We start from the raw sequence: 27,698 nt of genomic DNA, 5'->3' as shown, positions 1-27,698 counted from the left end.
CCACAAAAACTAGGTCAAGAGTGTGTCCAGCCTGATGGGTGGGTCCTGATAGTCCTGTGACAGTCCTATGGTCGTCATGGCGGCCATAAAATCCTGGCAATGCCTGTGTTTCTTGAGTTTTGTAGATTAAAACTCCTGGCAATACTACTGTTTACAACATACCAACTTTATATTCAAAACATAAAATCTAGAAGTGTCAAACCATACAGCCGATCATAATAGTTCAAAATTACCTCAGATGTAAGCACACCTCCTAGTTTTCATAGTAATTATTACTTACTAAATTTATAAATAAGTTTTGTCACAAAATCGATTTAAAGGCTTTTTACTTCAATATGAAATAACTAAAATCGATGTAATTAACACGAAGAAAACAAAAAAGATATACCAACACAAATAAATTCAAACAAATGGGATCATTCAGTCACTTCCTACTCTTCATGATTCACGGACTAGCCCTGGCCAGAGCTCCCTGTCCGCCACAGCCACCCCCAGCTCCTTCAAGGTCGAGTCAGTGACTTAAAGGGATAACATCCATCCATCTTGCCCTTGGTCGGCCCCTCTTCCCTTTTCTTTCCATTTTCCCCAGCATCATTATCTTCTCCAAGCTGTCTCCTCATTATGTGGCCAAAGTACTTCATCTTTACCTCTAATATCCTTGCCTCCAGTGAGTAATATCCTTCCCTGATATACTTGGCTACACTGAAAAGTGGTTCTGGTCCTACAGCAATTGCCCACTCCAGGAAAATAAATAAACTATCTGAACACAGTAAAACTCTGTTTTGATTCACATAGCTTTTCTCCATGAATCTTAGTTTGTCATTTAATCAATTTGATTTATTCATAATGCCCAGAATAGGACACAATATTCCAGGTGACACACAGTATTAAGCAAGACTGCTTACTAAACTCTTTCAGAAGTAATGTACACTTAAATAACGGCTGCTAGGAGACAAAGTGATTGCCCTAATTTCTGCATCTAACTAGTCACTGTTAGAAATAAGATACAATAGCAAAGACATCTTTGTTAGATTCAGTAGGATTCGCTGGTGCTTAACTTACGCTAAATGTCTATAACTTTTACACATTCTTAATTGACCTGAAATTTTAAAATTAAGTGTGATTCATAACTAATGCTACCAACAATGTAATATAGCTAAAATTGTCTGAAATATTACTTGCATGAAAACATTTTCCCCTATTGGCCACAAATATTATAAATTCCTTCTGTTTTGGGCTCTTAATTAAACGAGCCATCTTTTAGATCTCTACATTATTTAGTTCAGTTTTTTATTCAACATGTGTCATGTTAATTATGAAGAACAATTAACAAGTTGCCATTGCAACCTCCCCAACAACAATAGCAATCACAATATTGTACATAGAATGAGTTTCTAGTATTAATTAGTTCACCTGGCAAATAAAAATGACACATACCTGGCTACAGCTTCACTGTATACAAAACCAGCATCTGCTCTTTTTACAATTTCAAAGCAGAGATCTGCGCCATCCATACTGCAGATTAAAAAAGGTATTAATTGTATTTTTAAAAAGCAAACAAAAAACAAAACCTAAGAACTTTAAATAATGGTGGCACCCCATTTACATTTTCAAGATAATTTATAAAAGAACCACACACATAATTGAAACAGCATTTGGGAACATATGCCCTCCAGATGAGATTATAGCAAGTTCTATGTAGTGCTGCCTTTGGAAGTGTTGAAAGCTTCAACTGATACAAAGAGCAGCAGCTAGACCTGAGCTGACAAAATTCAGAAATCCTTCAAGTGAAGACATAGAAGACAACGTGTTGAACAAAACACATTATTGATATTGTGCCCATGGTCCCTAATACCAAAGTTGTGTGTGTATATAACCTATGGGAAATTTATAACAAATATGAGAAACAGTGTATAACTACAGCAGCTTCAATTCGATTTGTAACAGTATTTGCATGAAATTAATTTTAAAAAGCAGCAGCTAGAGCAGGCATGGGCAAACTTTGGCCCTCCAGGTGTTTTGGACTTCAACTCCCACAATTCCTAAGGGCGGGTTGGCTGTTGGCAATTGTGGGAGTTGAAGTTCAAAACACCTGGAGGGCTGAAGTCTGACTGTGCCTGAACTAGAGTGTTAAGTGGGGCTGGTTAAAGGGAACATACAATTATCCTGGTCCAACAGATCCAAAGTTTCTAGGCACAATTCAAAGTACTGATTATGACCTATAGAGCTCTATATGGCTTAAGTAGAAGCCATCTGACAGCCTATCTCCTGATATTAGCCTGCCTATATATCTCCCAACTTTTTGCCCCAAAGTATACATGAGCACATTTAATCATTGTGGAATCTACTGGAGGAATGCAACTTGATACCACTAGGTGGAGACAGACACCAAATAAATGAAGTGTGATTTAATTTTTCCACATGAAAATTGATGAAGTGCTTCCCAGAAACAGGATTCACTGTATAAACACATCTAAACCCTAGACGCCTTAATTAGGGTTCACCTCTTTTCTCCTTCCTTACGCATTCCTAAGCAGATTACGAAAAGATAGATATTGATGGCATTTGAATCATCATTAACACGAACACTCATATTCTGATAAAACATGATATGCACTTGGGACATTACACAGCTAAACAACTGCTAGGTTTGCTGTGGCACTCCATTACATCTAGATTTTTAAACGAAATTGTAAGGGAAATCCAATATTATAATCAGAACCATTTATGCATATTTGTTAAATCTGTTATGAGCTAATCCAAGATCACATTTTACAATGTTAACGGCAAGAAGGTAAAATATTTATATGAGAGAATCAACCTAGGCATGCCCATATCATGTGTATCCATTGTTACCAAGGAATCCTATTTTCTGCAAAATTCATTCAGATAGCCCCCCCCCCCCTTGTAGCTGGCAATAATGATCTGCTAATGGGGATGTGAGGTGTATTTGATCACTTCCAGAAAACAAAGAGGATAATGGGATGTGTGTATGTGCACACATGTACTGTATGATCAAGATCACATATGTTCCATAGGAACACAAATGGCTGTGCATCCTAGATTTGCACTGCTTCACACAGCCATTCCTCCCAGTCAGAACAGAAAACAATGTGCAAAAGGAACCAGTTATTGCCTGGTATTCAGAGTCCCATGTGTAACTGAGAAGCAGCTCAGCCCATAATAGTGAGGATGGGTGAAATAATATACTGAACACCAGCTGAGTGCAGATGCCCCAAAACTCCAATTTTTCAAGTTAGCAGGAGAAACTGTAAAAAGCAGGTGAAAAAACCTTCAATCCTTCAACATCTCATAATACAGCTTACCAATATGAAGGATCTATTTAAATTTCTTTTAAATATATATTTATCTTAATTAAATCGGAATAGGAAGTAAATGCTGGCTGTTTTGCTACTGCCATGAGTTTTTGTACCTGTAAGGAACCAGGAGGACTTCTGCTTCCCTGCCAAAATTTCATTTAACTCCCCCAACCCCTATATTGAAAATACTTTATCTCTTATATTGGCAGTAGACTTTCGTGTTCTTTAAAAATGGAAGCAGGGGATATCACCTTTTAGGTGATGTGAACTGACTTTTTGGCTTACTTCCTAGTACGAAAATGGACTATTCTGGGTCTAAACCAGCTGGGGTGGGGAATATGGCAAAATAGCTCTCCACATGTCTCCTTTTGGAGAGTACTGAGAACCCTGGAGGTTCAAAGACCACTTTGGAGAAGACACACACATACACAGTGCATGCGTGCCTATGAAAAGGCAACAAGCAGGGCATGAATGCAACAGCTACAGATTAATATATAGTCATAATGACTATTCTTCATCATTGCTATACCAGTCATATCCTTCATTGTGATCCTCTTGTTGGGTTCCACTATACTTTATGAAGATGCACTCTGTTTTATTTGTCCTCTTTGATAGTTGACAAATCTGAGTATACTACAGAAATATGTAGAAAACTCCTACAATACTTTGCCAAAAACGTGTATCACGTTTTTGGTTCAATGTATTAAACAAGCCCCATTTCCCTTGGAACACTTTGCTACATGCAATGTGATTTGCTTTTAAATAACTTCTTAATACTATGTATCTGTGAACTCATTATTTCACTTACTAAATGTACCCAAAAATATATGCCCTCCCAGAAGTTGTTGTGGGGCTCTCTAGGTCCTACAGTCTGATTCTACAGTATACTTTGAGAGGAAGTATGATCAAACTATTTGGTCCACTAATATATGTGTTTTCAGGTATCCACAGGTGGCCTTGAAATGAATCTTGCCCAAATTGGAGGCAGGGGATCATATTGTGTGTCATTTCAAATATTATGAAACAAGTTGCTTGGCAGCATAAATCAATGTATTACTCTCTTTCAGTTAGATTTATTTGACCACAGTTCCCAAATCAATTGATAAGAAGAAAACAGTGATTATATAGATATGTATTAAAAACTTACAATTCAAAAACCATGTATAGCATTCCATCGGAACTGTAGGTCTCCAGGAGTTCAACAATATGTGGATGTTTCAGCATGTGACAAATACTGGCTTCCCTCTTCAGATCTGTTGAGAGACAATTTTTACTTTATTCATTAATTCCTTTTTTCATTTATTCATTTCTTGCCTTTCTCTCCCCCCCCCCCCCAAAGTAATCTGCTGTATTATTCGTCTTCAGATCAAAACTAATAACTAAAAAGAAACAAAACACACCTCACAAAACCTAGGTGACAATGTTAAATATGTTTTTAAAAGCAGATATAAGTTTTGCTGTTCAGAGTTGTATCTTTCAAGTCAAAATATTAATGCAAGGTTAAGGAACTTTTTAGTGTAGGGTGGTAATCGTGAACCTTTTAGAGAACGAGTGCCCAAACCCAGAAGAGTGTGTGTGCGTGTGTTGAGCACTCAAAGAATAGTGAGCAGAGGGGGCGGGAAAGGTGGAAGACAGGCAGGCAGGTGAGTGACCAGGGTGGGGTGGGGAGGGGAGCAAGTGGAGGTGGGGGGTGGGGAGCAAGTGGGGGGGGGGCAGGCAAGCAGAGTGGGTTGAGTGTGGGGATGATGAGTGAGTGGGGGACAGGCAATGGAGCATGTGCCAGGAGAGACGTGCAATAGATTCATCACCACTGGTCTAGGGCTTAGACTATGATTCCTTTTGGTGCTATCAGTGTATGAAACCTTGTTTTCTTCCTTCATACAAAGAGCAAACAAACAGATACATTTATATATACATAAAACATTTTAAGCCTCTCCTTTTCAGCCTTTTCGTGAAGATAAGCTAAGAAGAGAGGAACTTTAATTTCTATTGTGCCATATTGAAGTTTTAGTCTTCTCCATTGTCTTCTGCTATGGAAATAAATGGCTAAAAACAGGGCTGGAAATTTTTAGTCTGTTTTAATGAAACATTTTACAATAATCAAGATTTTATATGCAGTTATAAAAAGCAAGATCACAAATTAATGAAAGATAGCAAATAACTCTGCAAAACATAAATAATAAGCAAAATAAAATTAACCAAGAGTCCACATGCCATCAAAACTGTTGTTCAATACCCTTCAGCCTCCAACTTTTCTTTATGATGGCATGCTGGCCTAGTACAAAAAGAAATGCTTACAAAGGGGAGGAACAACATCATGAAATAGTCAGAGTTGTGTTACTAGCCTACGGTTTGAAAAACTGAGATTTTTTTAAAAATATACACAAACTGTCTTCAATAATCTAACTGATAATACTTTAACATAACTGATATCGCAAATGAGGAGAGTATTTCTGTACCATCTCATTCAAATTTTAGTATTCCATATACATCAAATGTTAGTCAGTCAGTTATAATTAGGATGAAGATCACCTCAGCTGACTGTGTGAGTGATCCTTGATGGGAGGAGAGAGAATTCTTCCTCTTGAGTAAGGGTGAAACTTACTGCTCTTTCAGGTTGGGACACCAAGTGTCACTGCCTCATGCAGCAAGGGTTGCTTCTTTGTTGTTAACTTCAATAACAGGATAGACATATTTGGCATTTATCCATGTGACTCCTAAATCCTCCCTCATTGCAAGCCTCCAAATTCCTCTTACATGGCTGAGAAGGCTACTCATTTTGGTGCTATGCAACATCTCAGTTACAAACAATGGAAATGGTGGACCCATATGGTTGGTCTCACATACAAATTCTTCTTTAAAAGATGAAGAGATAAAGATGTAGTGTAATAAGAACATACACACACAGACAGGTTGGACCAAATGCCACAAAGGGGTTTTGATATTGAATAACACCTTCTTTTTTGTTTTTAGTTTACAATACCACAACATTAAATATGGTATGTATTAGGAAATTACATTACATTACATTGTAGTTGTGTTCCAACTCCCGGCAGTGATGGATGACACATGCTTCCTTGATCCATTTCAAACTGGCTTCGGAGCAGGATGCCGAGTTGAGACTTCTATGGTTGCCTTAGTGGATGATCTCCGCCTTAACATTGACAAAGGGTGTGTGTCCCTGTTGGTGCTTCCAGGTCTCAGTGGCTTTAAATATTATCAATCATGGTATACTTTTGGAACACTTGGGGTTTTTGGGAATTAGAAGCACTATGTTACAATGGTTCCTGTCATGCCTCTCAGGCAGGTTCCAGGTAGTGGTGCTTGGGGATAGCTCTCCCTCAAAAAATGAGCTGTTATTCGACAGGGTGACATTCTATCCCCAATGTTTTTAAATATTTACATGAAACTGCTGGGAGAGATAATCTGGAGGCATGGGGCAGGGTGCTATCAGTATGCTAATGAAACCCAAATATATTTCTCTATGCCTTCCAAACTGGTTGAATCCATATAAGACAGAAATGCTTGCGATTAAGGGTCTTAACATGGGGATGAAGGTGTATCAACCAGTTCTGGATGGGATTACACTACCCCTAAAAGACTGTGTTTGCAGTTTGGGAGTGCTCCTGAATCCGTCTCTCCAAATGTCAGCTCAGTTACCTCTGTACAAAGTTCGGAAACTCCAATTACTTCAAAACATGGCAGCCAGACTAGTTACAGGAACATCCAGGAGTGAGCATATTACACCTATACTACAGTTACTCCACTGGTTGCCAATTAGTTTTTGGGTAAAGTACAAAGTGTTGGTTATAACTTTTAAAGCTCTACAAAGGTTTGGATCTAGGTTAGCTACAGGATCACCTTCTCCCATATGATCTACCCAGCACACTTAGGTCCTCTGGGGGGGGGGGGGCATTAACTCCAGCCAGCCAGAACCTGACTGACAACCATCATCTGGAGTATCTTTGGCTATGGAATGACCTGCCGTAAGAGATTCAACAGCTAAATCAGCTGTCTGAATTTAACTGAAGTTCCATTTCTTCCAGCAGGTCTACCTTGTCTGTTTTAAGTTGAGAATTTTAATCTGCATTGTATCCTTGGATTTTAACTTGCATTTTACTCTGGGTAGCTTGTTGTATGTTTTAATAGTGGTTTATCCCTATCTCAGGAGAGGTGGGTAATAAATAAATAAATAAATAAATAATAATGAAATACTGAGTTGTTCGTGGGCAACGAAAGCTATGGAACTGTTAACATCAAGAGAGGAATTTTCCAGGACGACTTACTGTCACCACTGCTGTTCATTATTGCACTAATCCCACTGTCAGTAATTCTACAGAAAATAAACCTAGGCTACCAAACAGCAAGAAATTCACAAAAAAACTCTCACTTGCTGTACATGGATGATCTAAAGCTTTATGGAAAATCAGAAACGGAAATTGAGTCACTGACCAACACAGTCAGAATCTTCAGCATTGACATCAGTATGGAGTTTGGCCTAGACGAATGTGCCACTGTGGCATTAAAGAAAGGGAAAATTACACCAAGTGAGAGCATAGAGTTGCTAAATGGCAAACCATAAAGTGCAATCTGCCTGAAGCCTATAAATATCTAGGCATACTACAATTGGACAATATCAAGCATGATCAAGTCAAAAATGTGGTCAGCAAAGAATATATCCAAAGAGTCAGAAAGGTTTTGAAGAGCAAATTAAATGGCGGAAATACGATCAAGGCTCTCAACACCTCGGCCATCCCCATCATTAGATACACTGCTGGGATTGTGAACTGGACACAAGCAAAGCTGGATGATCTGGACAGAAAAACAAGAAAACTGATGACAATCCACTATGCATTACACCCGCGTAGTGATGTCGACAGACTTTACCTGCCCAGAAAATCAGGAGGCAGAGGGCTGAATGCTGCAACTGTACTTTGGAATTAAATATTCCTCCATATGATGATGCAATTTCGGTGAGGATGAGGTGTTAAAATCCTTATTGTCAAGTTGATTAATTAACCTTATTAATGCTGACTATCTAAATCGGGCATGGGAAACTTTGGCCCTCCAGGTGTTTTGGACTACAACTCTCACAATTCGCAACAGCCATTACTTTACCTGGAGCACTAGTTGTAGAAAAAATGTTTCATAAAGCAAAACATTTTCCAATTTGAGTTGCTCTTGTTTCTGAAGAAACATGGTAAGGCTAGTAATGATAATTTCATTGCTGGCCTATTTCAGAACCATTGCCTTAGTTGATCTCTCAATTAAGAACAGAAGCAACATCAGAGAGGCTACTTTCCTCTTCCATTTCTTGTCAGAAGGAAGTAACTGTTTTAAGTTATCACACAGACACAAAAACAAACACTTATATGCAGTATGCAAAAAATGATACTGCAAGTATAAAAGCACATACTTAATATTTCCATGAATAAAGAACTAAATTATACATAATGAAATATTTAATAGCAGATAATTGTTTCTGATTTTTCCATGTAACATTGTGGATATTTGGCAAATAATTCTAAGCCAGAATTTAAAACAATATAATTCTTAAAAATCTCCTTGATACGTCTACACATCTTCAACTAAATGGGCAGGGGTTCAACGAGGCCACAATCACGATCTGTTCCAAAAAGATTGATATAGACCTATCCGACATTTCTGCTCTAAATCCCTTCTGATTTTATACTGTACAAATGTCTACCCACATAATACGGAAATATAGGAAATTATATTACTTTTGTGCTGCCCTTAAAATCCTGGAAATATTGCACACCATAGTCATGAAGATGTTTATACTATGCTCTAGTCAACAAGTTTCCCAGGAATCAGGTGGTTAGAATACACAAGCTGTTTTGTAATTAATTCAGTCCAGGTTAGTCACAGATTATCCAACAAAACAAGGGGTGAAACAAGGGGGTGGCTGTCAGCTAGCCTAGAAGCTTTACAACACACCGATGGTTCAGATACACAAAGTCAGTAAATGGAGCTTTCAAAGCATAGCCAGTTCAAGATAAAAAAAACAAAACATGAATACAAAGAGTACTGTAAGTCACCAAGATCAGATTGTTGCGAACCACAAAGATGTTGGGGAGCTGTTTGTAGAGTTATGGATAGGTGTCTCAAAATACCAGGCGTCTAATTAACCAATGTCTCCTATTTAACAGTGGCTGGGATGAACAAAATCTTTCACTCATCTTTCATCATCCAGAAAAAGGTTATGGAATGTCTTCAGCAACCTCAGCATCCACCACTTACACTACTGCCTCAATCTCCCGCTATGAAGACTCAGAGAGATCACAATCATCATGAGACACACATTCCTGAACATCCAACTCCACTCTGTTTGATTCCAGAGAATGACTTATAACAATGTGTTGTTGAAGGCTTTCATGGCCGGAATCACTGGGCTGCTATGAGTTTTCCAGGCTGTATAGCCATGTTCCAGAAGCATTCCCTTCAGGAGAGAATGCTTCTGGAACATGGCCATATAGCCTAGAAAACTCACAGCAACCCAATTATGACAATGTTAGTGGAACATCTAACTGCATAGATATATGATACTTTAACAGTAGAAAATGCATTGGTGTGTTGTCTTTCATCAAGCTATCTTCAGTAACAACTGAGAACTCTGTTTTCAATAAATAGATTGTGCCCTTCCACAAACGCCACTATCACCTTCTTGTCCATGTCCCAGCATTACTTCCAATTTTAATTTTACATTTGGGCTTCCCACTGTTTTAATTATGTGTTGTCTTATTGATAATGTTGTTTATTTTACTGTTTATGTTTTATTTTAATTTGCTTGTACTGTTGTACTGTTGTTATTGCTTGTATTGTTGTATTCGGGCTCGGCCTCATGTAAGCCGCACCGAGTCCCTTGGGGAGATGGTAGTGGGGTACAAATAAAGTATTATTATTATTATTATTATTATTATTATTATTAGATCTAGTCTTTGAATTTATCTGGATTGTCTCTCCACACTTGCGGGTTTGACCTTTGCAGATCTGGTTTGTGGAAATGGTTTCTCTTGGAATCTCTAGGTCCTCCAGAGCAACTTTATTGTCAACTTCATCCAGAAGTCTCACTGGAGGAGCTAAATATTACTAGATAAAACATATCTCTAGGCATTTGCAATATCTCATATGTAAATTTCCATCTCGAGTTGCACTGAAGGACCTAGAAATTCCTGAGAAATTGTCTTTCTGAGGAAAAATACATTTTTTTTATTAAAATGTATTTTTTTCCACTTTAATCAGGGCATGCAGCTCTAGTACCAATGAATGTGGAAGGGTGACTGTAGTATATTCATATTAAAAAAGTAAAGTCAAAATACAATATCAGTTGGCACTATTTTCCAAAAAGGAAGTAGGCAATTTAAAGTATTTTAACCCAATGCCCTGTGTACATATCCTAAAGGCAGAAGATTTCATCTGATGTTGTAAGCTAAGCAGAATCAACCGTATTTAGTAGGCTTGTGCATTTCGGCTGAACCTCGAGTTGTTTCTGCTATTTGGATTCCGGGGGGGGGGGGGGGGGGGCAGAGGGAGGGGAGGGGTGGTTCTGTTTTTGCGTGCCTCCTCAAAATGGGCAAGTGCCCAAATGGGTGTTTTTGGTCCGCAGCCAGAAAATGCCACTGAATCCGGCCCGTTGCTCCCAACAGGCCGGAATCATGGGCTCCCATTCCCATCATTTTCAAGGCTATCAGTATGAAAATGACCACACTTGGGAGGACACATCTACGCTGGTTCACCAAGTTCCATAATGTTTGGATCATTCCTGATTTTTAGATTTTTCTTTCTTTCTAGAAATAAAATCCCCTTAAAAAAACCCAAAAAAGTATCCCCAGCTTCCCTTGCTCTGTAACCTTTCCAGGAGCAGCAGGGCACCATTCCTTCCTGCCAAATGTCAAAGATACACTTCCACATCACACAGCCCACCCGCTATTACACTTTGTTTACTAATTAAAGAAACCAACAGAAACTTCTTCCAAAGCTTTTGCATTTTGCATTTCTTGTTTTCACAACATACTGGAAGAGGCCAGCAGCCCACCATACACAAACAAGCAAGCAAGCAAGCAAGCAAGCAAGCAAGCAAGCAGCATGTTCCCTTATTAGAAAAACACTCCTGTATGATCCAGAAATTATTAGGTATTGGTGTTAAGTTTAGGTAGGTAGGTAGGTAGTCTTTCTGAAAATGAGGTTTTGCTGTTGGCTGGAATTCTTATAATTATTAATAACAAGTACTTTTAAAAGTACTACTTTGATGAAAGAGAGGAGGGAGGAGAGATAAGAGAAGCAGTACTTTTAAACTTTCAGTCCCACTAAATAAAGATTCCAGAAAACAAATGAAAACCAGAAAGATGGCAAGGCAATCAGTCTGAAGCACCTTTGCCTAGAGTCAGGACGCAACTGAGCAATGGAGGCGCTCGCTCCATTAAACAGACACAGCTTACGTAAGACATGTCATGACTGTTTCTTCTATTCTGATTGGCCCAACAGACAGGGAAACCCCATGCAAGCATGCGGCAGTACTCTACGCGTGCTGTGCAATCCTGAATAGATCATAAGGTAGCCGCGACTGGCAGCTATGTGTTCCAGCTCTGAGAAAAAAAACACGACAGCAGAGCCCATGCCATTACGGGAAATGGCGAAAATGAATCAATGCAGAAGTGTACTATTTAGTACTTGGATGAGAGACAACCAAGGAGTACCAGGAGCTGTAAGCAATATTTCAGAGAAGAACTGGCAAAACTACCTGAGTATTCCTTGCCTAAGAAATCTCTATGAAATCCATGAGACTCAAAGGCACACATACACATCATAGAATATAAAAACCAAAGATTTGGGACAGTTCATATATAGAACTATTCAGACATTTAAAAAAATTAGAGTTAAGCTAAAAATGGAAGAACACTAGTAGTCCTTACATGTTTAGATTCTACTTCACAAAACAAATTCCACAAATATAGCTTCTGATTCAACGCACCTACTAATAACAAAATACTAAATTACTCTGCAATGTATTTTTACTCAACAGTAATCAAAACTTTCAGAAGTTACATTGATTTACTGGATTATACTCAAGGACTTGAATTACAGATACTGCGAGGGAAAAGGAAAACAAGACACATTTGTATCCAGAGAAGTTGGAGAAAATAATTAATTATATTTTATACTAATAAAATGAATGGACACTTTAAAAAATGCAATAATGCAAAAAGTATGTATTTATTTCCCAAACAACTTCCTCATTGCATCTTTCTTCAGACTAAACATGGTTACAGAGTTTTTAAAAAAATCACTATCAACTATTTCAAAACTGAAAGCAACCCCCCCAACAACACCCAACTTTTAAAAGTAAGTCATTTAAGTAGTAATCTATACAAAGCAGCTATTGCAAAACATCTGTTTGTTCATGAGAAAGTTGCACTCATGACACTGATGGGTTAGAATGAAAAGATACAAAAAACAAGTTTTTACAGAAAAGTCATATTAATTTTAGAAGCAAAAATAGTAATTTCAAATGTCATTAGTTTGGGTTAAAAGTTTCGTTAACCCATGCAGAACTTGATAAACTAATAACATCTGAGGTAAAAATTGGTTGTTAGAAATTCTTTTGATTAATCATTATGGAATGAGAGGAGCTATATAGTCCTCTTCGGCATTGAGGTAGAGGGGGTAAAAATGCAGCAAATAAATAAATAATTATGCCAACAAGCATGAGAAAATGGGAGAATCTGTGTACTATCTTCTGTTGCCATGAGGAACAAAACACTGTACTGGATGGCCTTGGGTGCAAGTATTTGGGAAAAGGGAGCCATTATTAGAAGTGTGCACAGATTTCACAGCTGCTTGAGCTACACTAAAAGCTGGAATGCTGCTTGTGGGTGTAATTAACAAATCATTTTTGTTAACAGTAACAAAAACCTGATCAGTTCAGATAGTCCTATATGCTGCATACAACAAAACAGATAAGAGGGAGTATATAACCACAGATACACAGAGTCACCAACAGATCATGTAACTTACTGGAACAATGACAAAACATCAAGGAATATATTTTGAGAGATACATTACAACATTATAGGGATTGATGACACAGAAGAGAAAGCATCATGAATACAAATCTGAGCTTCAACAGAATTTTGTGCACACTGTTTGTCTCTTGTCAGAATCCATTATAAGACATTTAATACTATTCTTATTCTGTTGCCCAACACTGAACATTTTGGCAGTTTATATTTTATCATTTATACATTAAACATACATGCAAAGTGACTGCTTCACCACTGGATAGATCAATAAAATCATGCTTGCTATTCTAATGAACTGTCAGTATCAACTGCCAATATTTTTAAACTATCAAATATATTAACAATGAAAATAGTTAATTTTCCCTTTTCAAAATGCAACCATGCTGAGTACCACAATTTTGCTATAATAATAAGTGTTGCAGCATTCTTAAACTGAAGAACACAGAGACTGTGACCATATGCATAACTATTTAGAGATAAATTCTAGTGAAATCAATTAAATATATGTTTATGCCAACAAGCAAATAATGTTTAAAGTACTGGATTTGGAACAGTGAAACTCAAGCCCAAATCCCCGTTTACACATAAAATTATTTCATATGACCTTGGGTTATCACTATCCTCAAATCAAACCTATATTTCAGGCTTCTTTAGCCAATTAATATTAAGACAGAAACAATGTAAAGTGATAATGTTGTGGTAAATCATCATCATCCCATCATACTCTATCCATGACAGAATATATGTGTTTCTAAAAATACCATGATACACAAACTTTTCATATAGGATCTCATCACACTAGAGAATAAATCCACTTTAAATCTGGAGGCTGCCTCCTGCAGAATTCTGATTTTGTAGTTAAGGGAAGAACCTTTAACAGCCTCATTAAACTACAAACCCCAGAATTCTGCAGGGGGCAGAAACCGGATTTAAAGTGGATTCATTCTCTAATGTGATGAAGTGCATAGTCACATCCACCAAATTCATTATTTTCATAAGATAATATAAGATAATATGCAACAAGCCGACAACAACATAGTCTTTCAGAAAACAAAGTAGAATATCAAAAATAAGGATAACTATGCCCACCAAATTTACCAGCCACCCAAGACTAGTAGGAGACATTATACAACAAGCTCCAGAAATTTGACAGGAGCCATATTCTTATACCATTCCAAGTATTCCGGAAAGTGGCCTGGAACTTTCCTGATAGCTATGCTCACAGACTTTATCAGCCTGCCATGAATAGACATCAGTGGTGTAAGATACAAAAATCTTCTAGAAACCACTTTCTTGCATATGTTCCCACAAAACATCTGTGTTTCAAAATGCCCTGGGATATCAACTTTACAGGGAGCTACACCCACCAGGCTTGCTGTAACAGAAGAAGTTTCCATGCCTACAACAGAAAGTGAGGCCCCTTCTACACTGTCATGTAAAATCCAGATTATCTGCTTTGAACTGGAACATGTGACAGTGTAGACTCAGATAATCCACTTCAAAGCAGATTATGTGGATTATCTGCTTTGATAATCTAGATTGTATGGCAGTGTAGTAGGGGCCTGAGATAAAAGAGCTATGAAAATATCCCTCCATATTGTCTCAGTCCCAGTCAGGAACCCAAGCCACGATGTTAAAAAAAAATGTACCTGTTCCAACTTACAAACCTACAGAACCTGCCTGTACATGCAGTCCCCAAGTTATGAACAAGATAGGTTCTGTAGATTGTTCTTAAGCTGAATTTGTTTGTAAGTCAGAACAGGTATATTTTTAAGTGTAACACCATCCAAGTACATATGTATATATTAGCTCTGGATAGCGTAGGGTAAAGTTAACACCCCTGTGGTATTTGTTTTGCTATCTGTGTTCCTGTTCAGAAGATTTCATCTCACTTTCTGTTTCTGTGATAATTGGATTTTGAAAAAAATTGGCTTTGTTGTGGGAACAAGGATGCTCCAGTGGAGATATCTTTTCCGCATGATAACGCTTTCAGGGGTGAATTTCCTTTTTGAGTGGTAGAGTTCTCTCCCTACCTGTTGCCTCATTTCCGTTCTTAAATATGGGCCATTTGTCAGATGTTTGTAACTCAGGGACTGCCTGCATACTGTAGAATCGCCTAGAGGAATTAGCAATTTCTAGACCCCAACCCCCAGCATGAATAATGGTAGGTTACATACCTGTGACCATCTTTCTTCGAGTGGTGCTCTGCGAATTCACACTTGTGGAGAGACTGCGCCTGCGCGGGCTCCAACGGAAACTTCTACATTTTAAAACTTTCAAGTTTTGGCGGTAACCCCGCCCAGCCCCGGCAGGGGATAAAAGGGCGCCCCGCGCACACCGATCCAATTCCTACGCCGCTACGGTAGCGAGAAATTGGAGGTTTGCATAGAGGGGAGGCTGGGCGGGTTAGTGTGAATTCGCAGAGCACCACTCGAAGAAAGATGGTCACAGGTATGTAACCTACCATTTTTCTTCGTGGTCTCTGCGAATGCACACTTGTGGAGACTAGCAAGCTCAGGTCCCGGAGGCGGGAAGAATGCAAACCGACTAGTCAAGTCAAGGGCCAAACAATTTTATTAAGTGCAAACAGTTAGCAAAACAAGAGGTTGTAATCACTTCCGAAGAAGGGCACAGTGCATAAAACTTATGGGAGTACGTGATCCTCCCGGTCACGCGAGGGTGACCAATTAACAGTGAAAGACACTCAATAAATGAGGGCATCCCTGAACAATAAGAACCTTCTCATGACCCTTGAATTACAACACATGGTGATTTTCGAAGACACTCATTGTAATGAGGGCACATTAAGTAGTTACACAAAAACAGTTTTGTTAACAAGTGCAAAAAACATTAGCAAGGCAAAAAGGCGTCGATATCGACACAAACACTACCCGTGGTGAGCCTCATTAGGCTATAGTGCAAGGTTGCCTGTGCCCCAGGCAGTAAAGCATCAAGTGTAAAGGTGCAACAACATTCACTGGCACCGAGTTCAAGTAAAACATGGTAAATAACACTCAAACAATGTACGGTACCGAAGAAGCCCTCGGTACCGATTAGCACAAGGAAAGCAAACACTCGGTATCGATCAGCACAAGGAAAAACACTTTGCAAGTGTTAGGAAGGACATGACCCCAAAATCGCCCTCCCAAAGGCCATGTCAGGTGTACACCTGGTATTTAGTCTATAATGTGAGACAAATGTCTGAGGATTCTTCCAAATGGCCGCTTTGCAAATAGCGTCCAAGGGAATCCCTTTAAGGAAGGCCGTCGATGCCGCCATAGCCCTGGTTGACCGAGCCCGGACAACCAGTGGGGGTTGCTGTCGAGCAAGTTGGTAACAAAGCTCGATTGTCGAAGTGATCCAATGGGACAGGCGTTGCGCCGTGATCGGCAGGCCCAATTTTTCTCGGGCGTACGCCACAAACAGTCTCTGAGTCCTTCGAGACCGAGCAGTTCTGTCCTTATAACAGAGTAACGCCCTCCGCACATCGAGCATATGAAGTCTCTCTTCTCTTGGGGTAGAGGGGTGCTGACACAACGAGGGAAGGACAATGTCTTCATTCACATGGAAAGGGGACACAACTTTGGGAAGGAATGACACATCCGTGCGGAGGACTGCTCTGTCCTCGTGGACAACAAAATATGGTTCGTCCACACGCAGTGCTGCAAGTTCCGAAGGCCTACGGGCCGAGGTGATGGCAACAAGAAAAGCCACCTTCCACGACAGAAGTCGAAGGTCAATAGATGTTATTGGTTCAAAAGGCTCCTGTGCGAGCCGAGCCAGCACAAGGTCGAGATTCCAACCCGGAGTCGGGGAGCGGACTGGGGGGTGTAGGTTGTTGAAACCCCGCAGGAAAGACTTCACGGAGCTCTCCTTGAACAAGGAGGCCTCTCCTGTCCGTTGAAACTGCCAAGAGATAGCTGCCAGGTGGGATTTGAGTGACGACAGCGACAAGCCCCGTTCAGTAAGGTGCAGCAAGAACGAGAGGATTGACGGTATCGACGGTTGATGATCGTCTAGGCCCTTCTCAGAGAGGAAGGCCTGGAAGCGGTTAAGGCACGCCGAGTAGCATTTTTTGGTCGCTGGCTTGTGAGCTGCCTCCAGGATCGGGAGAACTCCTGGACACAGGGACCTCAGAACTGGATCCTCCACGCCGAAAGATGCAGAGAAGCGAGGTCGGGGTGGAGAAGCTGACCGTCCTCCCGGGAGAGCAGATCCTGCTCTGTGGAAGGAGTCTCATCCGTCCCCCCGATAGTTGGAGAAGGACCGAGAACCACGGTTGTCGTGGCCATTCCGGCGCGATCAAGATGCAGTTCGTTTGCGCCGACTGGATTCTCTTGATCACCCTCGGGATGAGCGGGAAGGGAGGGAAGAGGTAGAGGAGATGCCGCGACCAGTCCAGTAGGAACGCGTCCCCGAGACATCCCGGTACCGTGTTCGGAGCAAGCCGGGCACCGAACTGAGGGAGCTGAGCGTTTTGCGGCGACGTGAAAAGGTCTGCAGTCGGGAGGCCCCAATCCCTGAAGATCTTGGCCAGTTCGTCGGGGTTCAACTTCCACTCGTGGGAGGTTGCCCTGGTCCTGCTGAGTGCGTCGGCCTCGACGTTGACCTCTCCCGGGAGGTGCAAAGCTGTTATCGACACCGACCTGGCCACACACCAGTCCCAAAGTTCCAGTGACAGCTTGAGAAGTTTTCTCGAGCCCGTTCCCCCTTGCTTGTTCACGTAGAACATTGCCACCATATTGTCCGTGAGGATCTGGACCGACTTCCCCGCGACTAAGAGAGCAAATGCCCTCAGGGCTTTGAAGATTGCCAGCAGCTCCAGGTAGTTTATATGGCACTGTCTCTCTTGTGGGGACCAGAGGTCATGGACTGAGAGCTCTCCTGTATGGCATCCCCATGCGAACATCGAGGCGTCTGTCGTTATCGTGACAGCTGGGGGTTCTGGGTGGAACGGGACGCCTCTGCAGACATGCTGGCGGTTCATCCACCAGTTTAGAGAGTCCTTTACCGGCTTCGGTATCAGCAGGCGTTTTGCAGCACTGTCCCGCATGGGATTGAAGTGGTCCAAGAACCATCTCTGGAGGGGACGGAAGCGGAGCCTCGCCAATGGTGTCACCATCACCGTGGAGGCCATGTGCCCGAGGAGGACTTGTATCTGCTTCGCCGGGACCATTCGGGATCGACGCACTCTGAGCACTTCGGCTCGAAGAGCTCTGAACCTCTCCTCCGGAAGGAAGACTGTCTGGGAGAGAGAATCGAACATGGCGCCGATAAACTTTATGCAGGTGGTGGGCTCGAGATGGGACTTCTCCCTGTTCAGCTGAAGGCCCAGGTCTTCGAGGAGGGAAAGGGTCTTTGCCACCTGGAGACGCAGAAGGTCTGGAGAGCGTGCTGCCAACAACCAGTCGTCTAGGTATGGGAAAATGCGGATTTTTTCCCTCCTGAGGGCTGCCGCGACCACCGACATGCATTTGGTGAAGGTTCTCAGTGCCGTCACGAGACCGAACGGGAGGACGTTGAAGACGTACGTCTGTCCCGCTACCCTGAAGGCCAGGAAGCGCCTGTGATGCTTTCTGATTGAGAGGTGGAAATAAGCATCTCGAAGGTCCACGGACGCGAAGAAGTCCCCATACCTGAGGAGCGGGAGGATGGACGATACCGTCACCATCCAAAACTTTTGAGGTTTGATGAAGGTGTTTAAGTCTCTGAGGTCGAGGATGGGGCGGAGGGAACCATCCGGCTTTGGGACAGTAAAGTATCTGGAGAAGAAGGCTCGATGGTTTTGAGAGTCCGGGAGAGGGGAAATTGCCCCCTTTAGAAGCAAGGTCTCGACTTCTGCCAGGATTGCCGAGGATGGTTCGGTGTCGACAATCTGTCCTGTTGATGGGAGTTCTTCGAACTCCAATGCATAGCCTTCGTCGACAATCTTTAAAACCCATGCATCTGAGGTGATATTTTCCCATGCAGGGAGAAAGTCTGTCAGGCGATCTCCGAATGGTGTCGAGCCGGATGGAAGGAAGAGGGCGGGTACCATTGGGAGGGACATGGGAACAACACTGGTAACGAAAGAGCAAACGGTATCGTCCATTAGGGCGTCAAATGCGGTGCCTGGCCTGGTTGCCTCCAGAGGCCTGACGGGACCGCGAGCGTTGTTGCTGCTGGTGCTGCCTCCTTTGCTGCTGGGGTTGCTGAGGGTGGGTTTGCTGGGAGGTATGCAGAGGGCGGACTGGTTGACGGTATTGTATGGTGCGGTACGGGACCGTGTGTCGGCGTTTGTACTGGAACCATCTGGTCCTCTGCGCCTGGTTCTGATTCTCGAACCCACACTTGGAAGCCAAGGTCTTGAAGTCGTGATTTGACTTCAGCTTGTCGTCCGTTCCCGCATTGAAGAGCCCCAGGGCGTCGAATGGGAGGTCTTCGATCACCTGCCTCGACGATGTAGAGAGGCCCGAGGATCTGAGCCAGGCATGCCTCCTGATTGCCACGGCGTGAGCAATCATCTTGCCCGCGGTGTCTCCCGTATGTTTGGCCATCTGCATCTGATGATGCGCCAGAGAGTTCGCCTCCTGAGCCAAGGTGGAGAGGGCAGAGCGGTCCTCTTCAGACATTCTTTGGAAAAGTGGTGTCGCTTTCTCCCAAAGAATCTGTTGGTACGCGCCCATACAAGCGCCATAATTAGCCATGCGGGCCAGCAGGAGGGCACCGGAGTACAGCTTCCTGCCCACCGCATCAAACCTCTTGCCTTCACGGTCGGACGGCGCCGACGATTGCCTTCCGAACCCCTGAGCCGCCTTCACGACCACCGAGTTAGGGTCGGGATGGTGTTTCAGCCACTCCAAGCCCTCATTGTCCGTTCTATACCATGATTCGATTTTCTTAGAGGTTGGAGGGATGGAGGAAGGGGTCTTCCAGGAGCCCTGGATCACTTCAAGGAGGTATGGAAGGAAGGGTAGAAGAGGAGCGGGTGGGGATTCTGCTTGCACCCTTTTAAACACCGGGTCTTGCACAGCCTTGGAAGTCTGCTTGACCTCAAGGCCTAAGGCGTCAACCATACGAGCCATTTGATCTGCAAAGGCTCGGACATTGTCAGTGGGAGATGGAGGGTCAGCCTCATAGGCGTCGTGAGTGGGTGATCTCTCGATCCCGAGAGACAACACAGACCCCGAGTGTACCGATCCCGGCAACTCGCCATCTTCTTCCTCGTCATCGGCCGCCAGGGATTGAGGAGGAGGGGATGAGGAGACATCCCGACTCGAGCGCTGCACCAGAGCTGCTGGAGGGGCTTTTGAGGCCGAAGCCTGAGTGGCACGGGCCAGAGCCAGTCTCATAGTCTGTCTGCCCCTTTCCGGAGTCTCCAGCACTGGAGAAGTCTCCTGTCTTGCCGTCACAGTTGTCAAAGTTGTGACCGACGGGAAAAGCTCCTGTCTGGCTGTCACATGTCGAGTTGGTGCCTCGATCACCGTGTCCACCGAGATCACCGGGGACTCAGGTTGTTCCGACGGCCGTTCTAGCGGAGGCTGTGGCTCCTGGGCAGGCTGAGGGGCCGGTTGGGGTTCAACCGGTTGCAAAGGCGATGACCTCGCCGACGAGGTGGCCGAGGAGGCGGTGGTCTGCTTTCGGGAAGAAGAAGAAGACGAGGATGGAGGCGGCATCGTCTTCTTCTTCTTTGCCGGCGGCTGAGCTGTCTTCGACACCGACTTGCCCGGGGTGGGCGGGACGGAGGAGGGGGTGGAAGCACGCTGAGATTCCTCCTGAGACCGGCGAAAGGCAATGCGAACCGCCGTGGAAGATGGCGGACTCGCCGATGTCGACCTCGTGGACCTGACCGATCTCACTGACGCCACAGAGCTGGTTGAGGAGTGCCAGATGCGTACGGTCTCGGTCGTGACCGTACATGGAGCCTTCTGCTTCGTAGGCTTTGCAGCCTTGGAAGCTGTCGACACCGAAGCCTTAGAGGCTGTCGACATAGCTGCTCTCGGCCTCTTCTGTGCAACCTTCTTCGGCCTGGTCTGGCGAGGCTCGGCCTCCGCCGAGGGATTGACCGGTTTTGATGTCGATGCTGCCTTCGACGTCGAAGCCGAAGTTGAAGGCCTGGATACCGTGGCTGACGTCGACGCCGATGTCGATGTTGAAGGTACCGGAGCCAACGTCTGCTGGTAGAGCAGGTATCGAAGCCGATGGACTGTGCCGTCAACGATTGACAATGACGACACGAAGAAGTAATATGTGCCTCCCCGAGATACAAGAGACAAAGAGCGTGCTTGTCCAAATCAGGGATCTTCCTCGGACAATTCGCGCATCTTTTGAAGCGAGTTGTTGACATAATACGGTCAACAACTCGAAGAATATTCTGAGAATCACAATCTAATCGAAGTTCCGAAGCGAGCCGTGCGGCGGAAAAAAAGGAATTGGATCGGTGTGCGCGGGGCGCCCTTTTATCCCCTGCCGGGGCTGGGCGGGGTTACCGCCAAAACTTGAAAGTTTTAAAATGTAGAAGTTTCCGTTGGAGCCCGCGCAGGCGCAGTCTCTCCACAAGTGTGCATTCGCAGAGACCACGAAGAAAAACTGAAACTAGATATGGATTCTGTGCTTACGGGGCTCTTACTGTATATATTTTTGATATGAGCTTTCTTGTATATACACAGTACTCTAAATATGGCTCAATAGATCAGGAGATAAGAATTGTAGTAGATTTATTTTCAATCACCTTCCTAAGAATTTCTATGATCTAATTTGCATTTTTCACGGTTTCTGTCTTGACCTGAAGATTGTATTAAATTTCCTCTGAACTATTTGCTTCAATATATTGGGCCCAGGCAAGTACAATCAAAACTTTATTCATCAAAATAAATGCAAGTTTATGCAAAAATGCATGATGTCAAACTATGACATGGATTGTATAGGTTGGAAGAAATGGTGTGTTTATGGGGATGGTAAATGGAATATCACACATAAACACAAATAAAGGCTTATGAACTGCAAATCTTTAAAACTGAAATGTAACTCAAGACTAGAAAGATGGATGGACCATTAAGTCTTAAAGTGAGAAGCAATAATTTATTTATTCAATAGGTCTGTTAAGGTACAATAAAGATAATAAAAATTCGCCACAGCAGCACTTTACAAAGGCTAGCACATATACATATTAAACTGGACATTAAAAGGATCTCTCTCAATGAAGACCTACTAGTGGCTAATGTATGGAGAATATAAACACATAAACCTATGAAAGATTTACCCATTGCTCAGAGAAAGAAATTCAGTATTATACAAATATCATCAAGAGCATTTCTCATTTCATTAAATTCAATGCTTATTTTACTTCAGCAAAACTCTGCAGCTTTAGACATATACTACTTTTTTAAAAAGAAAAAGAGATATTATTTGATATAAAATGTTTGATACTTTAATTTCCCAAAGCCATCTCAGCTTAATAATATTATTATTTCTGTTGATGATTCAGGCAAATATTATTAAGCATTTCCAATTATTTTTCATGTAACAGTTAATTTTGTCAAACTAAATACAGAGCATTACTGAAGGTAAGAGTTTTTAAATACTAAGGAAGATATTTTAGACATGCTAACAAAAACAATAAGATCTTGAAGATATGACATCCTATGCAAGAACAGCAAAAACACAAGACTTTTTTACCTTCCGTACTTAATCCTGGACTTGAAGTGAATTTTGCTACATCGACAATCTTTACAGCAAACTGTTGCCCAGTCTCTCTGTTGATGCATCGTCGTACAACACTGAATGGACCCCTAGAAAGAAAGATGCCATTCCATTAATTGATTTAGAACTCCAACATATCTCTTTCTTCTTCAAATAAAACTTTTATTACTTTTCATTTGAAAACGCCATTGTATATTTATTTATTTGATTTATAATGGAGCTCAGGTATCTGTTGGATTTGGATCCAGGACACCCCATGCATACCAAAATTTGTGCCTAGTCACATTATATACAATGGTAAAGTAAAATGGCAAAATGAAAGCATCCCCTGAAAGTTACATTAGCACCTCTGAGGGCCCTTCCACACAGCCCTATATCCCAGAATATCAAGGCAGAAAATCTCACAATATCTGCTTGGAACTGGTTTATCTGAGTCCACACTCAGATAATGTGGGATTTTCTGCCTTGATATTCTGGGATATAGAGCTGTGTGGAAGGGCCCTGAGTAATATCCCTGGATCTGCAAACCATCTTGTCTTGGCTAAACTGCATGTTCATGACACAGTGTTCAGGAGAAGACTGAAGAAGGACCACATACATAGGACCACATATAAGAGGAAACCACTGCTCTAAAACAGAACATTGATGCCCATTTGAAGTTTGTTAAAAAAACACAAAAACTAGCCAGCTGAAATACTATTCGGTAGGTAGACTAATAAAATCCACACATTTTTTACCTCAGCAAGAAAAGCTGATGGGCAAAAAAAACTTTGTTGAATATGAATAAAAGAATCTTATCTTAAGCATTAAGCACGATGGGAAAAGAGATGGCTTGAGTCTGCTTTACTGCCCCAGGACCCAAACAATTTGCCATCATTGACACAGCAATGAATTCTGCCGTATATTTCACAACATTTTAGAGGACGTTAGGCTATAGCTCTGATAAATGAATCTACAATGAAAGCCGCAACTTGAAAATATTCCTAAAAATATACAAGTATATAAAAATAAACATGAAGGAAAAAAGTATGACTTTCAGAATGGTCTAATCAAAGTCCAGACGCAAAATGCATTAAGGTAATGTGGCATGATGTGCAACAAACTCTTTATGTAAGGAAGCCTTCAAATGTTATTGAATTGAATCGGTTCTGCAAAGAGGTATGAGACTTGCAAACATTTAATTGAAGTAGTTACTACTCAAGGGGCTGCCATCAATTAATCCAAATATTCATGTACATTTTAATGGAAATAAATATCAGAAATTAATAAACAGAATATATAACATGTGTGGATAATATGCTAAATTGGATTTCTTACTACTGTATTTAGATTATTTATATATTTCAATTAATTTACTTTAAAGAAAACAGAGAAGACTATAGCATGGCTGAAATAGACACAAGTATGAGGTCTTATATCAAGATATCAATGTGTAACCAAAGTAGATGGCTGGGAGTGTACAAATGTTTGGGGCAGTTCAGGACCTGGTACTCCACATAACAAATTAGTAGAAGCAACTATTGCTTCATAGAATGGCCGCAACCACTCAGTTTGATAGCATCCACCAAGTAAAGCAAGATGTTGTTGTACATAAGACACCTTGAAGACTGATATTATAAAATTATTTATTAAAATCAATTATAGTAACATTACATGCAGACCATTACACACAGAAAACTAAGATAACAAAGGATAACATAAAAATACAATTATGAATAAAGTTAAAAAAATTAATGAGAAGGATAAAGATTTATTAATGTTCAGCCCTGTTTTGTCTTTAAACACTTACTGTCATGCAATTAAGAAATTATCTAATTATATTTCATGCATGTCATCTATTTATGGTATCGTATGGTAAACAAACCCCAACAATATGCAACAGGCTTCCCTACCAAAACCTGCTTAAGACCTATTGGTGGACTTGACTTGACTGCTGATTGTTATAAATTGCATTTTGTGTGTTCATTTAGAAAATAAAGTAATCATTACGACTTTTAATTTCATAATAGATTTAAAAAGTACAGCTTTTCTCTAAATGTATTTTCTTTTTGTTTTATGCTTCAAGCAGCCCCTCATTTTTATTCAATGCCTCTGAATTGCACCCCAAGCTACTACAACCTCCCTGAATCATTCTAAACCCCCAGGGGGCAATATCAGCCACTTTGGGAAACAGTGCTTTAGAAGTAATATAACCTGCCAAAATTCAAACCTGAAAAGGCCAGAAATACGCTCCTTGTTTTTTTGTTTTTTTAAAAAGTATTTTATGTTAAACAATGGTGGGGAGAATTCACCCACTGAAAACCAGGATTTGGACCAGAAGGATGTATATTTTTAACTTCCATCCATAAACACTTTTGCCAATTATCTATATTTTGATGGTGATAGAGGAGTAGCCCCTCTCATCACAGGATCAGGAAAGGAAATGGAAATTCAGGCATAGATTAATCTGATTTGTAGTCATAAATAGACAATTCGGATTGGACAGTTGGGGTTGGACTTCCAGCAGATATAATATTACTGGTGATGAAGGAGGAAGAATAATTAAAGAAGACCGCTGATCAAAAAGGAGGCAGTTTATTCATAGAAGGAAAACAGATACGACTGTTGCTGTTGACAATATATGTTGGCAATGATGTGGAGAATGATGTAAATACCGCAGATGGAAGAGAAGCAGAACATGACATGGTATTAATACCAAGAAAGTTTCTAGAGCAGATGATTAAACAGTGAGATAATGGACTAGAGAGCATGCTTATTCAACATATAAATGATACCAAATTAGGAAGGGTAATTAATATGCAAGATGACAGGGTGAGAACTCAAAATTACTGTAACAGATTGGAGAGCTGGGCCAAAATTTACAAAATGAATTTCTACAGGGAGAAATTAAGGTACTACACTGAAAAAACAAAATGTGTAGGTACAGGACGGGTGACACCTGGCTTGACAATAGCACATGTGAAAGGGATCTAGGAGTCTTAGTAGAACACAAGCTGAATATAAGTCAACAGTGTGATGTGGCAACTAAAAAAGCTAATGTGATTCTAGGCTGTATCAATAGTACTGTGTCTAGATCCAAGTAATAGTACCACTTAATTCTGCTTTGATAAGACCACATCCTGTATCCAGTTCTGGGCACCACAATTTAAGAAAGATATTGACATGCCTTGAATATGTCCATGGAGAGTAACCAAAATGGTAGAAGGCTGGAAACAATAGCGTATGAGAAGTTGCTTAGGGAGCTGGGTATGTTTTGGCTGAAGGAAAAAAAAAGTTAAGACATGATAGCCATGTTTTAACCTTTAAATATTTGAAAGGATGTCACATTGAAGATGGATCAGCCTTGATTTTTTATGGCCCTAGACACTAGGACACACAGCAATAGATCCCAACTACAGGAAGATATTCCACCTAAACATTAGGAAGTATTTCATGATGGCAAGAGCTATTTGGCAGTATAACACATTGCCTTATATTATGGTGGAGTCTCCTTCTCTGAAGATTTTTAAACAGAGTCTAATGGCCATCTGTCAGGAGTGCTTAGACTCTATATTCCCACATGGCAGGGGATCCTGTGGTCCCCAAATCTATGATTCTATGCTGTGTTCAGAAATAAGTCTGTCATATGAAAAGGTTAACAACAGAATCTGAAGTAGAGCACAAATTGTAAAAGTACGCCAAGACTAAGGGAATGCTATTAATGAGGAGAAAGAAGCCAAAAGTGATCATCACAGCAATTAGGTGATTTATAAACAAATCCAAGTTAGATCTGACAGCTTCTTCTTATATGCGGGAGTAGGGGAACCTGTTCTATAGGAGCAATCTTATTGTAGGAACATCTAATAAACTTAGTACAAAGTGAGATTAAGATGTTGCTTTTCGTCCAACATGATGAATTACAAACAGAAGTTGTAGACCAGGCATGGGCGAAGTTTGGCCCTTCAGCTGTTTTGAACTTCAACTCCCAGAAATCCCATCTAGTTTACTGGCTGTTAGGAATTGTGGGAGTTGAAGTCCAAAACACATGGAAGGCTGAAGTTTGCCCATGCCTGTTTTAGACTTATGTTTCCCACTCTTTGAATATAAACCAAGACAATTTTATCCAAAGATTTTTCATCAGTTACCATGTCAAACTCAGTCTTGGAGACAAAGTGAAATCAAAAGTAGAGAAGATATTGGTATTGCTGCAAATGTAATAACAAGTGCACTGCAGTTCATCACTACATGGCTGGTTTGAGATGGTTTTAACAATTTTGATTTTCAAGTGGATACAACTGATGTTTGTGTATATTTATAGTTTGTTTTATTCTGGCATTGAATGTTTGCCGTTTATATGCTGTGCTCCGCCCTGAGTCCCCTTTGGGGTGAGAAGGGAGGAATATAAATGCTTTAAATACATACATACATACATGCAAAATGGGCTTCTGGTACACAATACAATATGGAGGGGAGAAAGGACCTCACATTAGGGGAGAAAGGACCTCACCAGAGACTATTCTATAAAGGTAACAGGCATATGTCCCATGATATCTGATATCTGAAAATCCATCTAACACTCTTTCTTTTTCTTGATAGGAAAATAATATCACTTCAGACTGTTCTTTCCATTAAGCTTGGGAGAAAATGTATTGCCCAATGTAGGAGTTGGATCTGAAGT

At 41.3% G+C, this 27,698-nt stretch overlaps 1 protein-coding gene across 19 annotated transcripts in view; it reads right to left on the bottom strand.

Moving 5' to 3' along the window:
• CASK (calcium/calmodulin dependent serine protein kinase) overlaps window positions 1-27,698 on the bottom strand; it is a 145,048-nt gene that overhangs the window by 80,036 nt on the left and 37,314 nt on the right. For all 19 annotated transcript variants that reach the window (XM_067466729.1, XM_067466732.1, XM_067466738.1 and 16 more), the window contains exons 2-4: window positions 23,018-23,130; window positions 4,468-4,573; window positions 1,438-1,515 (exon numbers count right to left, since the gene is read on the bottom strand). In XM_067466729.1, coding sequence (XP_067322830.1) covers window positions 1,438-1,515; window positions 4,468-4,573; window positions 23,018-23,130 — 297 coding nt within the window. The remainder of the gene's footprint in view (window positions 1-1,437; window positions 1,516-4,467; window positions 4,574-23,017; window positions 23,131-27,698) is intronic.

The sequence above is a fragment of the Anolis sagrei genome, chromosome 3, assembly GCF_037176765.1.
Source record: "Anolis sagrei isolate rAnoSag1 chromosome 3, rAnoSag1.mat, whole genome shotgun sequence".
Classification (NCBI taxonomy): domain Eukaryota; kingdom Metazoa; phylum Chordata; class Lepidosauria; order Squamata; family Dactyloidae; genus Anolis; species Anolis sagrei.
The sequence above is the reverse complement of the archived record's forward strand: the minus strand, read 5'-3'. Positions and strand labels throughout refer to the sequence as shown.